Source organism: Balaenoptera physalus (genome assembly GCF_965194825.1).
Source record: "Balaenoptera physalus genome assembly, chromosome: 16".
Classification (NCBI taxonomy): Eukaryota; Metazoa; Chordata; class Mammalia; order Artiodactyla; family Balaenopteridae; genus Balaenoptera; species Balaenoptera physalus.
The window spans coordinates 744,299-757,082 of record NC_138898.1 but is presented as its reverse complement, the minus strand read 5'-3'; the positions used below and the strand labels follow the sequence as shown (position 1 = coordinate 757,082).

The 12,784-nt window shown below is 66.3% G+C and overlaps 1 protein-coding gene across 7 annotated transcripts in view; it reads right to left on the bottom strand.

Moving 5' to 3' along the window:
- Positions 1–1,563: 1,563 nt before the first annotated feature.
- KCNQ2 (potassium voltage-gated channel subfamily Q member 2) overlaps positions 1,564–12,784 on the bottom strand; it is a 53,519-nt gene continuing 42,298 nt past the window's right edge. For 4 of the 7 annotated variants that reach the window (XM_082429745.1, XM_082429742.1, XM_082429746.1 and 1 more), the window contains 3 exons: positions 10,863–10,970; positions 8,226–8,349; positions 1,564–7,762 (listed from right to left, as the gene is read on the bottom strand). In XM_082429745.1, coding sequence (XP_082285871.1) covers positions 7,031–7,762; positions 8,226–8,349; positions 10,863–10,970 — 964 coding nt within the window. In that variant the 3' untranslated portion in view covers positions 1,564–7,030. The remainder of the gene's footprint in view (positions 7,763–8,225; positions 8,350–10,862; positions 10,971–12,784) is intronic. The other 3 variants (XM_082429748.1, XM_082429749.1, XM_082429750.1) reach the window with 1 other exon arrangement.

Genomic DNA, 12,784 nt, shown 5'->3' with positions numbered 1-12,784 from the left:
TGATGGGTCCCTGGGAGCAGCAGGGCTGCCCCAGGTGGGCTCCAGGTCCCTGTCCTCCGGGTGAGTGCTGCCACCTAGTGGCATCTGGATGCGGCGGCCCTGGGGCCCAGGAAGGGCCAGAGGGGGCGTCCTTCCTGGAGGGGCTTAGAGGCGGGCAGCGGCCTAGCACCCCTGGGGGTTGGCATTCCCCGCCAGCCTCCCGCCAGCCCGCCCCCGCCCACCGCGCCTGTCTGCCACGTGTCCTGTCACTCTGTGACCACAGCCCCATCTGATCCCCCCGGGCCAGCGCTCACATGCTGGATCCCCTGCCCCGTTCACCTGTGGGCACTCAGAGGCGCCCCACGAGCTCATCAGCCATCTGGGAATGCGCCACGGCGGGGGGGACATCATCTCCCTGCCCCCAGGCAGGTGGAAGGGGCAGGACATGGCGGGCGTGGTGGGGAGATTTCAGGATGGGAGAGGGGCCAGCGGACGAGACGTGCCCAAATGGCCCTGTGGCAGCAGGCACCCATCATGCCCCTGGGCCAGCACCTCTGGGAGGGAGAGCTCGGCCTCCCGGGTCTGCCATGACGCCTCATCTCTGGAACCCTCCGCCCTTTGGCTCTAGCAGATGGGCAAGGACGTGGCAGGACCCTGGTTGGTGCTCCGGGTGGACAGAGGTGAACCCAGCAGACTACCCCGGGCCTGCAGGCAGGAGCCCGGCTGCACCAGGAACCCAGCTCTCCCCAAGGACGCCCCAGCCCAGAACTTTCTGGAAGCCTTGCAGCCCAGAGGCCTCTGGTGGGTGGCCTGGGCCTGCCAGGCCCCTCCCTAACCCCCTGCTGCAGGCCAGGTTGCCTGGGAAGAGGCTGCGGGGCAGCAGTCCAGGCCCGGTCACTGCCTCTCAGGGTCCTGTCCTGCCGAGCTGCTCTTCCCACTCAGCTGACCCCCGGGAGGCCCGGGGAGGGGGCCAGTGGGGTGGAAAGTTCCAGAAGGCAGTGGGCAGCAGAGCTACACACACACAGGCTCAGCTCACCACCGTGTCTCAGACCCACCCGCAGCCGGGCCCTCGCTGCAGCCCTCTGGGTGGGAGATGCGATGGCCTCACCCACCACCCTCCAGCCCCTCCCCCCGCTGGAGAGAAGGTATGGGCGCATGACCGAGCAGGTGCCACGCCCAGCAGGAGGGGCTCCGAGGACATCGGAGCCCAGGCCGGGCACTAGCAGCGAGTTCTGGGTCTCCACCCACCGTGCAGACCCACGTGCGCGGAGGCCAAGCCCGAGAACAGGGCCCCGCACACGGGCACCCCACCCACCATTTCCTGAGGGCCCCAAGCTGGAAGGTCCGGTCCCAGGGCCCCTGCCGTCCCAGTGGTGGAGAGAAGGGCCAGGTGGGGAGCGCGACGGACTCAGGCCCCAGGCCCAGCTCCGTGAGCGTGGGTTTCTGTTGTGTAAGCCACTGGCTTGTGGTCCTTCATTAAGGACCTCAGCAGTGCCCAGCGCCCTCACCCTGGAGGGCGGAACCCTGCGTGAGCCCTGCCACAGGCCAGCAGCCCCGAGACGCAAGGAAAGAGACCACACACTGTCCAGGTTGAATCACTGTGTTTTACTAAGTGCACAGGTCCACTGGGCATCCAAACTCGTCCCCGTGGCGGTAGAGCTTTCCAGAACTTTCCACATGCGTCCCTGCCACCAGATTCCACACCTACAGTCCCCCGGCAGACCCGCGCTGGGCCCTCCTGGCGGCACAAGTGTCAACCTGACAGTGAGTGGAGTGAGAATCTCGGCTGGTCCATAGAAAACTAGAGTTCTTTCCCTGGGCGTCTGTCCCTAGAAAACGGATGGCGCACACGTCACCTGTCACGGGGCGGGGTGTGACACATCCAGGAGAAGAGGCCCGGCTGTGCTGCAGGGACTTGAGTGAGACGGTGCTCATCAGTACCGAAGGCATCATGACATATTCTTTGGAGCATGAACATGAACAAAAGTGCAAAGACAGCCAAAGCAACAGCGCAGATGAGGGGCTGCAGCCGCCTTGGGGCCGGAGGGCGATGGCTGTGAGGACGGCGTGGGATGGGGGCACAGGGACCCCCGGGCGGGCGGGTGGGCTGGGCCCCTGCAGGAGTGATGCCGTGAGGCCCGCCGCCCGCTCTGCGCTTGCTATGGACGTGGTCCTGCAGACCCTGAACGGAGATAGGCAGTGGGGTCCTGTGTTGGTGCCTGGAGGAGGCCAAGGGGGCAGGGGGTGACCTTGGTGAATTTTCATCAACGTGCATTAAGGCAACAACTTCATGAAACCCAGTCAGAGCTGGACATGCGGCGTTTGGCAAAGTCCACGCACCCACCTGGAAACCCCAGGACCGAGGACCACCCCCCAGGAGGGTCCTCTCCTCTCCTGGCACCTGATCTGCCCGTCCCGAGGGTGCCTCTGGACAGGGCCATCCAGCCACCCCTCTGTCGGGCGGGGGCACCCATGCAAGTGTCCAAGACAAGAGACCACCCAACTCCTCCTCTGACCCAGAGGGGTCTCTCCCCCGTGGAGCATCTCTTTCTCACGCTCTCTACCGGCTTCATAAGCTCCCCTCCCTCCAGCGTCCCCTCCTCTGGCGTCTGCCGCCAGCCCCCACCCCTCACAAGATGGCAGAATCCAGCCAACTGTGGGCCCCACTCAGGCGGGGAAGGTCCCAGGGACTACAGTATCCGGGCCTGGGCAGCAGCTCTCCCAGATCCCTTGGAGAGAAGGCAGGCATGAGCCCCCGATCCCAGCACACCGCCTCCTTCAGGAAGCCCTCCCTAGTTGTCTCTCCCACTTGGCACTTGGTGGCAAGCGGCCCCACTGGAGCCTGCCCCGGGGGCAGGAACACAGGAGGCAGCTGTCCTGGGACAGCCACGCAGGCTCCCCTGGGCACCACAAGCAGGCAGCCCAGCCCCGCAGGGCCTCACCCAGCACCCCTGCCCCACACCGAACATCTGTATATCCAAGCAGGCGGCCTGGAGGTCTGCTCAGGGGTCTCAGAGAGCAGGGCTGTCCACACCACTGCTGAGGGCAGCTGAGGACCACGCGGGACAGCGCTGGCCAGGGAAGGGAGTGTTTGATTGGGAACCAGTGTGCACTGGGGATTACGGGGTCACGAAGCCCCTCCTGTTGCTCAGAACTCCCCGGGCACGAGGTGCACCAAACCCTGCAGGTGGGTCCTCACTGCCAGACCCGCCCTCTTCACACCTTGTTTATTCAAGGGTCTGACATGGGGGCAGAACCGATCTTGACTTTGCAGCAGGAAATCCGGGCCAGATGCCTCCACGAGCGCCCAGCACCTTCTTTACATTTGGGGCGAGTGCGAAACAGTACAAACAAGGTTCCTACGGAGGCCTCCCCGCAGCCTCCACCTTTCAGGGCTTCGGAAGCATCCAGAGACGTCCCAGCGCCTCGTTCTGTCCACAAACAGCATGGACGGGGGGGTCTGCCTCACGGGGCGGGGAGCAGGAGAGGACAGGACGCTTTCCCCTCTCTCTCCCGTGTTTACGTCTCAGATCAGTGACCACCAGGGGACAAGCCCAGGGAACGGAGAAGTTAAAACAAACCAATGTGTGAAAGCTGTGAGGAACTGCCTAGCCGGTGCCTCTGCTCCGGGCTGGACGTGGTGATTACAGGTCAGTTGCTGGCTCTTCGTTCTAACCAGGGGGGCCCCTCGTGATGTGGACTCACAGGCAAGTACCCCCAAAGGAGGGTGGGGCCGCTTTGGTCTCCCATGGGGAAGCGCCAGGCCCCTGCCACCTGGCTGAGGTCCCTCCATCCTCCAGGAGAGCCACAGCTCACGCTGTCACACGGACAGAAGAAAGGGATGTTGGACCGGAGAAGGGAGAGGGTGCCGGGGCCGGGCCACATGGCGAAGGAGGGCAGAGGGAGGCGCCAGAGACCCCGCGTCACAGCTGGACGCCCACGGATGCCAGGACCTCCTTGGCCCAGCCAAGCTATCTTGGCCTCTGGCTGACCCGACATCCTGGACGGCCTCCAGGGCAGCTGAGGAGGAGGAGGGGGCAGGTGGGACCTGGATGGGCTCGAGTGGACCGTCTCCGGTGCTGCCCAGAGGCCTGGGACAGCTGGAACCCTGACCCAGGGGTCAACGTCCCAGGACCGTCTGCAACTCCAGAGTCGTTCATTCCTCTGACTTAAAGCAGGCAGAGACACAGAGCCAGACGAGGTGTCTGTGCACGTGGGCGTGTATGAGTGTGTGTGCGTGGGGGGGTGTGCACGTGTGTGGGGGGGTGAGAATGCGTGTGCATGACTGTGTGCCGGCATGTGTGCGTGAGTGCGCGTGTGCTGCACGTTCACAGGCGTGAGTGTGAGCACAGGCGTGTGTCAGGGGCTGGGGGGCGGTGCGTGCTCTAGTAACTAAAACGCTTGTCCTGGGAAACGTTCGCCACACCTGCTGAGGAGCAGGGCGGGTGTTCAGGCACAGTCACACACACGCGCGCCCAGGAAGCACGCCGACTTCCCAAAGCGCCCAGCCTCTTTCCTTCTCCACCTCCTGAAGGTGGGGACCCCGGGGCAGTGGACGGACGCCGGGAGGGTCACGCACTGCTCGGGTCGGGGTCTGGGGGCCCCTGAGAAGGAGTCTCTACCCCATCATCTCCCAAAACTGCACCCCCAAACCGTCCCTCAAGCAGAGACATGGGTCTCCTGTCTTCCAAGGGGCCGGGATTTCACAGAGGAGACGTCACAGCCCCCTTGCTAAGTGCAGCACGTCGACAGTCTAGCCTCAACCCCTCCTGCCGCAACCTCAGAGACCCTCCCTGCAGTGGCCTTGGTGCCCGCGTCTGGCTCAGCAGCTCTGGGGACAAGAGGTATGTCTGGGCTGGCACCTCCCATCACCAGAGGCCCACGGCACAGGGAGCGTGTGGGACAGGACACGAAACTCTCTCCAGTGGCCAAGGGCCCCTCCTAGTAGGGCCGGGCACCCACGCCCACCAAGATCCGACGGGAGGGTCCCTGCTGCTGGCGGCCTGAATCTGACTCTCCCAGGGCCAGAGAGCAGGGGCTGGGACTGGGCAGGAAGTGGACGTGCTTGGCCCAGGGGCCTGCAGCTGGGGCCTCCCTCTCCCGCAGCAGGAGGGCGAAGGGGGCTCAGACCTCACGCAGAGGAGCGGCCGCTTGCCGGGGCCCCTTCACGCCAGCCACACCAAGCACTCGCATGTCCACACTGGGAGGGGCTCTTCTCACCACTGAGGGTCTGAGGTGGAGACACATTGCCTTCGAGAACAAGAGGGGGCGGAGCGGACACGCCGGGCGGAGGGGGCCGGGGGGCCGCGTGGAAGGTTCCACGCCCAACCCCTCCCAGGAGGCCGGAAGAGAGGGGTGTCCTCGTGCTGCGGCCCTGAGCACAGACCACGGTTTCCGACTCCGAGCCTGGGTCCTCCTGCACTGGGCCCAGCCCACCCTCCAGCCGCCTGGCCAGCAGCCCCAGCAGAGAGGTGCGCTCGGGTGGGACCCTGGGTGTCCCAGCGAGGGCGGGGGCCACGCGCAGAGGCTACTGCAGACCCTGCTCCCCAGAGATCTCAGAGCGTCAGGACCCTGACAGCCAGGGGCACGTGATTCTGCTTTCAAAGTCCTTCCCAGAGAGCAAGCGGATTCCCTCACCGACCAGGACGGACACACGCGTGCTGAGGAGACAGTGAGGCTCTCCCTGAACCTCGTGTTTCGGGGCAAGTCGCTGTGTGGGGGGCTCAGCGGGCCCAGCCCTGGTGCACAGGTCACTGCCCCAGAGGGCGCTAGGGGCCCAGGCTTGCTGTCCTGTCACCCCAAATGCCAGAGGCCCCCGTGCACTGACAGCTGGGGGCCCGGGACGGGGTCCGCTCCGCCTCCTGGGGTTGGAATCCCAGCTCAAAGCTGCTGCCCCACAGACCCCGGTGCCCGGGACAGGAATGATGGGCGCCACTGCTTCCCAGGATACAGGGTGGGGATGGGCGTCTCTGACCCCAAGACACCAAGAGGTCACAGCCAAGGGGCCGGTCAGTGGAGGGGAGCAGGTGGGGGACAGTGAGCTCTGCGGGGACAGGAGAGACACCTACAAGACAGCGCTGCCTTCGTCTCTGGGCGGCGCGGGTTGCGCTACTGAAGATGTCCCCGATGGCTGCGGCACTGTCCAGCCCGGGGTCCATCAGGGGCCGATGGGGGCAGGCGAGGCAGGGTCCCCAGAGGAGGACAGCGTGCACACCTGCTCACCACGACCCGCCCGGCCCAGGGCCCCAGAGCACAAGGCCAGCCTGGGGCAGCGCCCCGGCCGCCCAGCACCTCTCCCCGCAAGCAGGTCCATATCGCAGGGCTGGCCACAGCCTGGCGACCCGCACCCGGCCAGGGCAGGGGGGAGAGGACACGGGGCACACCCGCCATCCTCCACATCTGGAAGGGACCCCAAGAACCCCCTTCCAGGTGCCTGTGGGGCGGGCCCCTCCCCCCAGGAGCTGAGTTCGGGAGGCCCGAGGGTTGCTCTGCTCTGGGGTGGTCCCAAGCCCCGCCACCCTGCCCCCTCCAGGCCAGGGCACTGGACTCGGGCGGCTCCCATCACAGGACACTCAGAACCCACGGGAAAGAGGGCGACACTGACCAGCAGCTCTGGGCGGGCACCCAAGACAGATGGGGCAGGACAGGAACGGGGGGCGGAGACAAGCCACACCCGAGGGGCCAGCCAGCGCCCACCCAGGCCTCAAGGCCGCTGAGCCTCACGAGACAGGCCTGCCCCTCGCTGCCACCCTCACCCGGCCCTGCTCCCAGCCCACGCCCCGACCCAGCCGCCAGGGGCCCGTCCCCAGCCTCGACCCCGGCCTCTGTCACGTGCAGGCCAACAGTCTGCAGAGTCTGCAGAGCGGGCGCGGCCAGCCTGGCTGTCCCTTGCTGGGAAAGAACTTCCTCCGACCTTCAGCGCGAGAGGCCAAGGGCGCGCCTGCCCAGCACCCCACACGGGCGCCCGCGCCGCGTTACTCTAAGCAAAGGGCCCCGGAGGGTCCGCCTCGAGACCGGGAGGCCAGGAGTCGGGGCAGGCCGGCGGGCGGCCTCACTTCCGGGGCCCGGCCCAGCCCATGTCGCCGAAGGGGCCCTCGCCCGTGGCAGAGCGCGGCGGGGGCCCGCACGGGGTGCAGAGGTCCGAGTCCGTGTCCGACTCGCCCTCCGCGATGTAGGGCCTGACTTTGGCACACGGTGCGACGGCGGCGTAGCAGCTGCCGAGGGCGTCCAGGTTCTCCTTGGACTGGGAGATACTGAAGCCACTGAAGGAGCGCTCGAGCTCCTCGTGGTCCACGGACGGGATGGAGATGGACGTGTCGCTGTCCCGCAGGGCGCCCTCGTGGGGCCTGCAGGCCGGGGCGTCCTCCGACCTCAGGAACTCCGTGCTGGCCCGGTGGCCCCCGCTGTAGGCGGACAGGGACCGCTCGTGGGCAGGTGGCGGCGGGATGCGCACCAGCGAGCCGTGGTCCCCCACGGGTGAGGTGCCGTGGCCCTGGCGCGGGTGGCACTGCTGCTGCCACGAGGTGGAGGGCGGGCACTGGGCGGGCGGCGCGGCTGGGGGTGCCGAGAAGTTCTTCTGGCCCATGGAGCTGGCGGAGCGGATGAGCTTGATGATGCAGCCGTTCCTGCCGCCAGGGTCCCGGCTGTCCTCGGGGCTGTGGTACGGCGGCGCCGGCTCTGGCTCCTTGGCCCCGAAGTAGGCCTCGGTCTCTGTCGGGGGGACGCCCATGCGCTGCGTGTAGATGTTCACCAGGAAATCCAGCTTCTTCTCCATGGACAGGACCTGCAGGAGGGGCTGCTGGGCCACGCTGGGCTGCTCCCCGAGGGGGGGGACCTGGGCTGCTCCCCGGAGGGGGGGGACCTGGGCTGCTCCCCGGAGGGGGGGGCGGCCCAGGATGTTTCCCACAGAGGTGCAGAGGCAATGGAGGGCAGACCCCCCCCCCCACAGCAGCTCAGCCTCTGACCCCACCCGTCAGTGTGTGTGGCCTCAGGAGACTTCAAAGCATGGACCCTCCTGCTTGTCTGGGCCGCCCTGTGTCTGCTGTGGGTTCACCCCTTAGAGCAAACTCCACAGAGGGAAAGAACTGGCCATTCCTTGCCTCAGCTCCCGTCAGGGAAGTGCCCCAGGCCCGGGGGGGTGCTCCTGGGGGCCCAGGGTCCCAACACAGCAGCCCTCCCTCCCCCCAAAACTCAAGCTCCCTCCCCCAGTGTCCGTGCCGACGCCCCAGGACCCCAGCCTCGCCCACCTGCTTCTCCACCTTCCCCAGCCGTCCCATCATGCTGGGGTCCTCGGGCAGCTCCGCCTCAGCCGGGCCCTTGCCTCGGTCTTTGTCTGCTATCGCTGGGCCACGCCCCACGATTTGGTCCACTCTGCCGGGAAGAGACCCCGTCCCCAGCGTGAGTTCAGGTGGGATCGGCGGAGCCCGTGGCCCCCTCCTCCTGGGCCAGGCCGCAGCCGCCAGATCCAGGCTCCGGGCTGAGTCCAGAGCCGACCGGGGGGCAGCGAGGAACCAGGACAGATGGACCCTGGGCGCCTGGTCCTTGTCCTGCTCTCCGCCGCCCCCGGGGCCTGTCCCCCGACCATTCCATTCCAGTGGGGCTGGCACATTAGCAAGGGGTAAAGAGAAGGGAGTTGGGGCCAAGCACCCCTCAGCTCCCCCGCCCCCACCCCCGAGCTCTGCTCCTGGATAACGTGCCACTGTGGCCCCTGCCCACCCGGGGTCTGGAGGGGACCGAGTTAAACGTCTGCAGCGGGAACCACAGAAGCAGGGGGGACGTGAGGACTTCGCGCCATGCGCCAGACGGGGGAGGGGACACAGACCAACACAGGAAACCAGAACGCACAACCAGAGGAGGGGACGGACAGAGCCACTGGCAACCAGAGAGGGGGTCCGTGTGTGCCCGTGCGTGGGCACGTGTGTGCTGACTGCGCGTGCCTGTGCGTGCACTTGTGTGAGTGTGTGTGGGCCTGTGTGTGCGCACGCACGTGGGAGATGCAGAACGCAGCTGAGGTGACCTCAAACGAGGCCATCGATCACGAGTGCCAACAAGAGGGGAAGGAGGTCTCCTTCAGGGAGGGGGGCTTCTGCTTGACCCATGCGGCATCCCCTGTCCCCTGTGCTGAACAGGAAGGGCCACTGAGGGGCTCGGAAGGGACCTTGGGAGTAGCAGCGTGGGCGCCCGACACTCTGAGCCCCAGAAGTGCAGCCACATGGACGCTGGGCAAAGGCACCAGGGCCAGGGTGCAGCTGGGCGGGACGGCCACCCAGGCACAGGCCACACAGCCCCGCCGCTTCTCTGGAGCCTCATGCATGAAGTGTGCCACCCAAGCTCCCGAGTGGGGAGGGGCGCCGGCTCCTACCCCCCCAGGCAGTGCCACGGGGGCTGCCGGCCTGCTCAGCTGCCGTCCTCACCCACAGGACCGCCCTAACTGCCTGTCGGGGCTCAGGGTGGTCTGTCCTTTCTGTCACAGGAAGCAGGAGGGGATCAGGCTTGCGTCGGCCACGGGGCGTCATGCTTGATCATGCGGCGGCAGGGCGGACGTGGGGCCCTCGGGCTCCACGCAGACGCCAGTGGGGGCAGAGCGGGAGGAGGGTTCTCTGGTGTTCCAGGCGTCTACACAGTCCAGGCGCAGGCACGCAGCGCCTTCACCCCTGCCACATGACGGGCCGCCCTCCTGGCCGCTCCCCTGGGAGCCTTGGCCCAGGGTCGGCCTGGAGCTGCCCCTGGTGGGTCTTCCGTGGAGCCTGTGCCACCCCCCCCCCACCCCGGGCCTCAGGCTGAGGAGTCGGGCTTAACCCCTGTCCTCTGGCTCCTTCTCTGTGGGCATCTGGCTGCAGTGGTCTGGGAGGCCTGCGGGGTTCCAAGGGCTGGCAGGGCCTTCCCAGCCCGTGGCTCTGAACGCCCAGCCCCTGTGCCCTGCAGCAATGCCCAGGAGGGTGGGCTTCTGTCTCAGGGTACAGCTTCCTTGGGGCTGGAGGACACGGGCAGAGTGGGGGACGCGGCAAACACTGTCTGGGCTGCCCTGCTCCCCCGGAAATTCCTTTCTCATGGGAGAGCCGCCAGGCTGAGATGCCCAGAACACACTGACCCTTGGCCTCACGCACAGAAACCCTGGCACACAGGGGTCAGGCACCCCCAGTCGCTCCAATGGCCCAGCTGCCAGCATCCCTGCTGGCCTTCGGGACGCCCCTGAGCCCCTCTGCCCGCTCGGCCAGGCGTGTCTGCCCTCACCCCACATCCTTGCCCTGGGCTCTGCTCTCCCAGACCTGCCAGGGGGGCGGGTCACAGCCATCATCTCCATAGTCCAGGGGAGTAGGAAGGCTCCGAAGTCTGAATTCATCACCAAAGAGCCTGCTTCTGCTGACTCACTGCCCGCCCCCCACTCTGCCCATTGGCTGGGACCGTCTTCTTCAATAACCCTGACCACGGTGAAAACTGGAAAGAGAGCCACCAAAGCTCTGGGGACTCCCCGGGGGCTGGGCTCCCGCCAGGACCCTCTCAGTCCACACAGCAGCCCAGGTCGACCCACCGGCAGGTGGTGGCGGGGGTCTGGGTCGGTGCTGGGGCAGGGCCCCACGTCTGAACACACCTGATCCTTGGGGGGCTGCCGCCCTTTTCTGCCCAGGGAGCCCCCACCCCCCGCGGACACCACACAGGTGTCGGTGGAAAGGAGCCCCCCGACAGCCTCCGCAGGACCCCGCCAAAAGGAGCAGCTCAAGGGCACCCCACCCAGCCCGCCAGGGCCTGCAGAGGACGTCGTTTTGTCAGGGACAGAGAAAGAGCCCCTCCGTCCCGCGGAGCAGAGCGGGTGCTGCCGTCGTGTGGCTGGAGCGAAGGGGGCTGGCCATTCCAGAGACAGGCGGGACGCTCGGCATCCTGACCTAGGTGAGTACTGGGGTGACTCTCTCGGAGGGGCCGTGGGTCCTTTGGTGGGGTACTTCTTGTGCCGGGGAGTTGAAGGGGGTGGGGGGCCCACAATCATATCTATCCTGGCGAGTAAACAAGAAAAGAGACACCAGGAAAATGCATCGTGAAGCAACATGAAAGGGGAGGCAGCCGGAAACTTGCAGAGACAGAATGCACGACCCGCTGAGAGCAGCCGTGACCTTTCTTACAAACGGGACGCAGGGACACTGCGCTCCCGTGACCTCAGATGTGGTCAAGCGAGCACTGTGGGAGGCCACGAGCTCGCGGCGCCCCGTCTGCCCGGGCAAGGGTGCACGTGCAAGGACACGTGGCAGCTGGCAGCAAAGTGCCAAAGGGCCCCGGGAAAGACACCAAGGCCCTGCCAGCAAGCGACAGACGTCTGGCTCCCGCGGGGGTCGGTTTGTCTCGTCTGTTTTCCAGACAGAAAGGGAGGGAGAGGGGACGGTCTAGGACAGAAGAGCCTTGTGAACAAACACCGCTGCCGTGAGCGGAGGCGGGCCAGCCGTCGAGACCCGGGGCGGCCTCTCACGCACACACGTGTGCTCACACCTGCACACACACGTGGATACATGCATGCTCACACACATGTACACACCCGCAAGTTTACACGCACAGGCACATGTTTACATACTCGTGTATACACGTGCACGCTCTCACACGTTATTTACGTGTGCACAACTGCACGCACATTTGCGCAGACACACAGGTCTACTCGATGCTCCAGGAGGATGCTGGGCGGTGGGCCTCCCGGCCTGAGCCTGGGGACAGGAAGGGGTTGTCCCCTGGCCTCACCCAACGGGAGCAGCTGGAGGCCCAGAGGGGCCCCTCCCCTGGGACGCTGAGCAGGACGGGGAGACGCCACCTGCCACGGGGCCGGGATCCGGGCTGACCCCCAGGACTGCCCCCACCATCCAGACCCCCCACGGCCAGGGCCCAGGCTTCCGGCCAGAGAACTGGCAGCCGCCTCACTGCAGGGGCCCTGGCCGGGAGGGCTTGACCAGCGGGAAGGTGGGGTCCGTTCCGGGAGAGACCCACGGCAGCCACGGGCCTCCTCACGGGCACCAGACACACGTGTGTGCGCCCGCCCGTCTGTGTATGGATGGCGTGTGCCTGTGAGCACACACGTACTAGGCGTGCATGTGTCGGTCCTACAGGACACACACGTGAGCACAAGCCTTAGAGCATGGCTATGTGTGTGCACATGCGTGTTGGCACACGTGGGCATGTGGGAGCGGACATGGGTCTGCGTGTGTGCATGTCTTGGGTCCTTGCTGAGTCTGTACACACGTGTGTGCGCCCGCCCGTCTGTGTATGGATGGCACGTGCCTGTGAGCACACACGTACCAGGCATGTGTGTGTCGGTCCTACAGGACACACGCATGAGCACAAGCCTTAGAGCATGGCTGTGTGTGTGCGCATGCGTGCTGGCACACGTGGGCATGTGGGAGCAGACATGGGTCTGCGTGTGTGCACGTCCTGGGTCCCTGCTGTGTGTGTACACACGTGTGTACAGCTGACTCCTGGGTGAGCAAGCCAGTGCTCACGTGGGGCCAGAGATGGCAGCGTCAGCATGTGCCCGGCCACGGCCCGCCAGGCACACGTCCAGCCCCGCTGCCTGTTCCGGCCGTGGGAATCCCTCTGTGCGGTGGGGAGGGGGGACCAGCCCCTCTGTTCTGGAGGAAGAGGTGCCACGTGGCCTAACTGCTGCCTGAGGGGCCCACGGAAACCTGCACCTTCACCTCTCAACAGAAGTAACTTCTCTCCCCAACACACACGGGTACACATGGGCAACATACGTGCATGGACACGACACACATGGCACAGCACAGACACGCATGCACCCACACGTTTGCCAAAACGTGTTGCACCCGTGTGC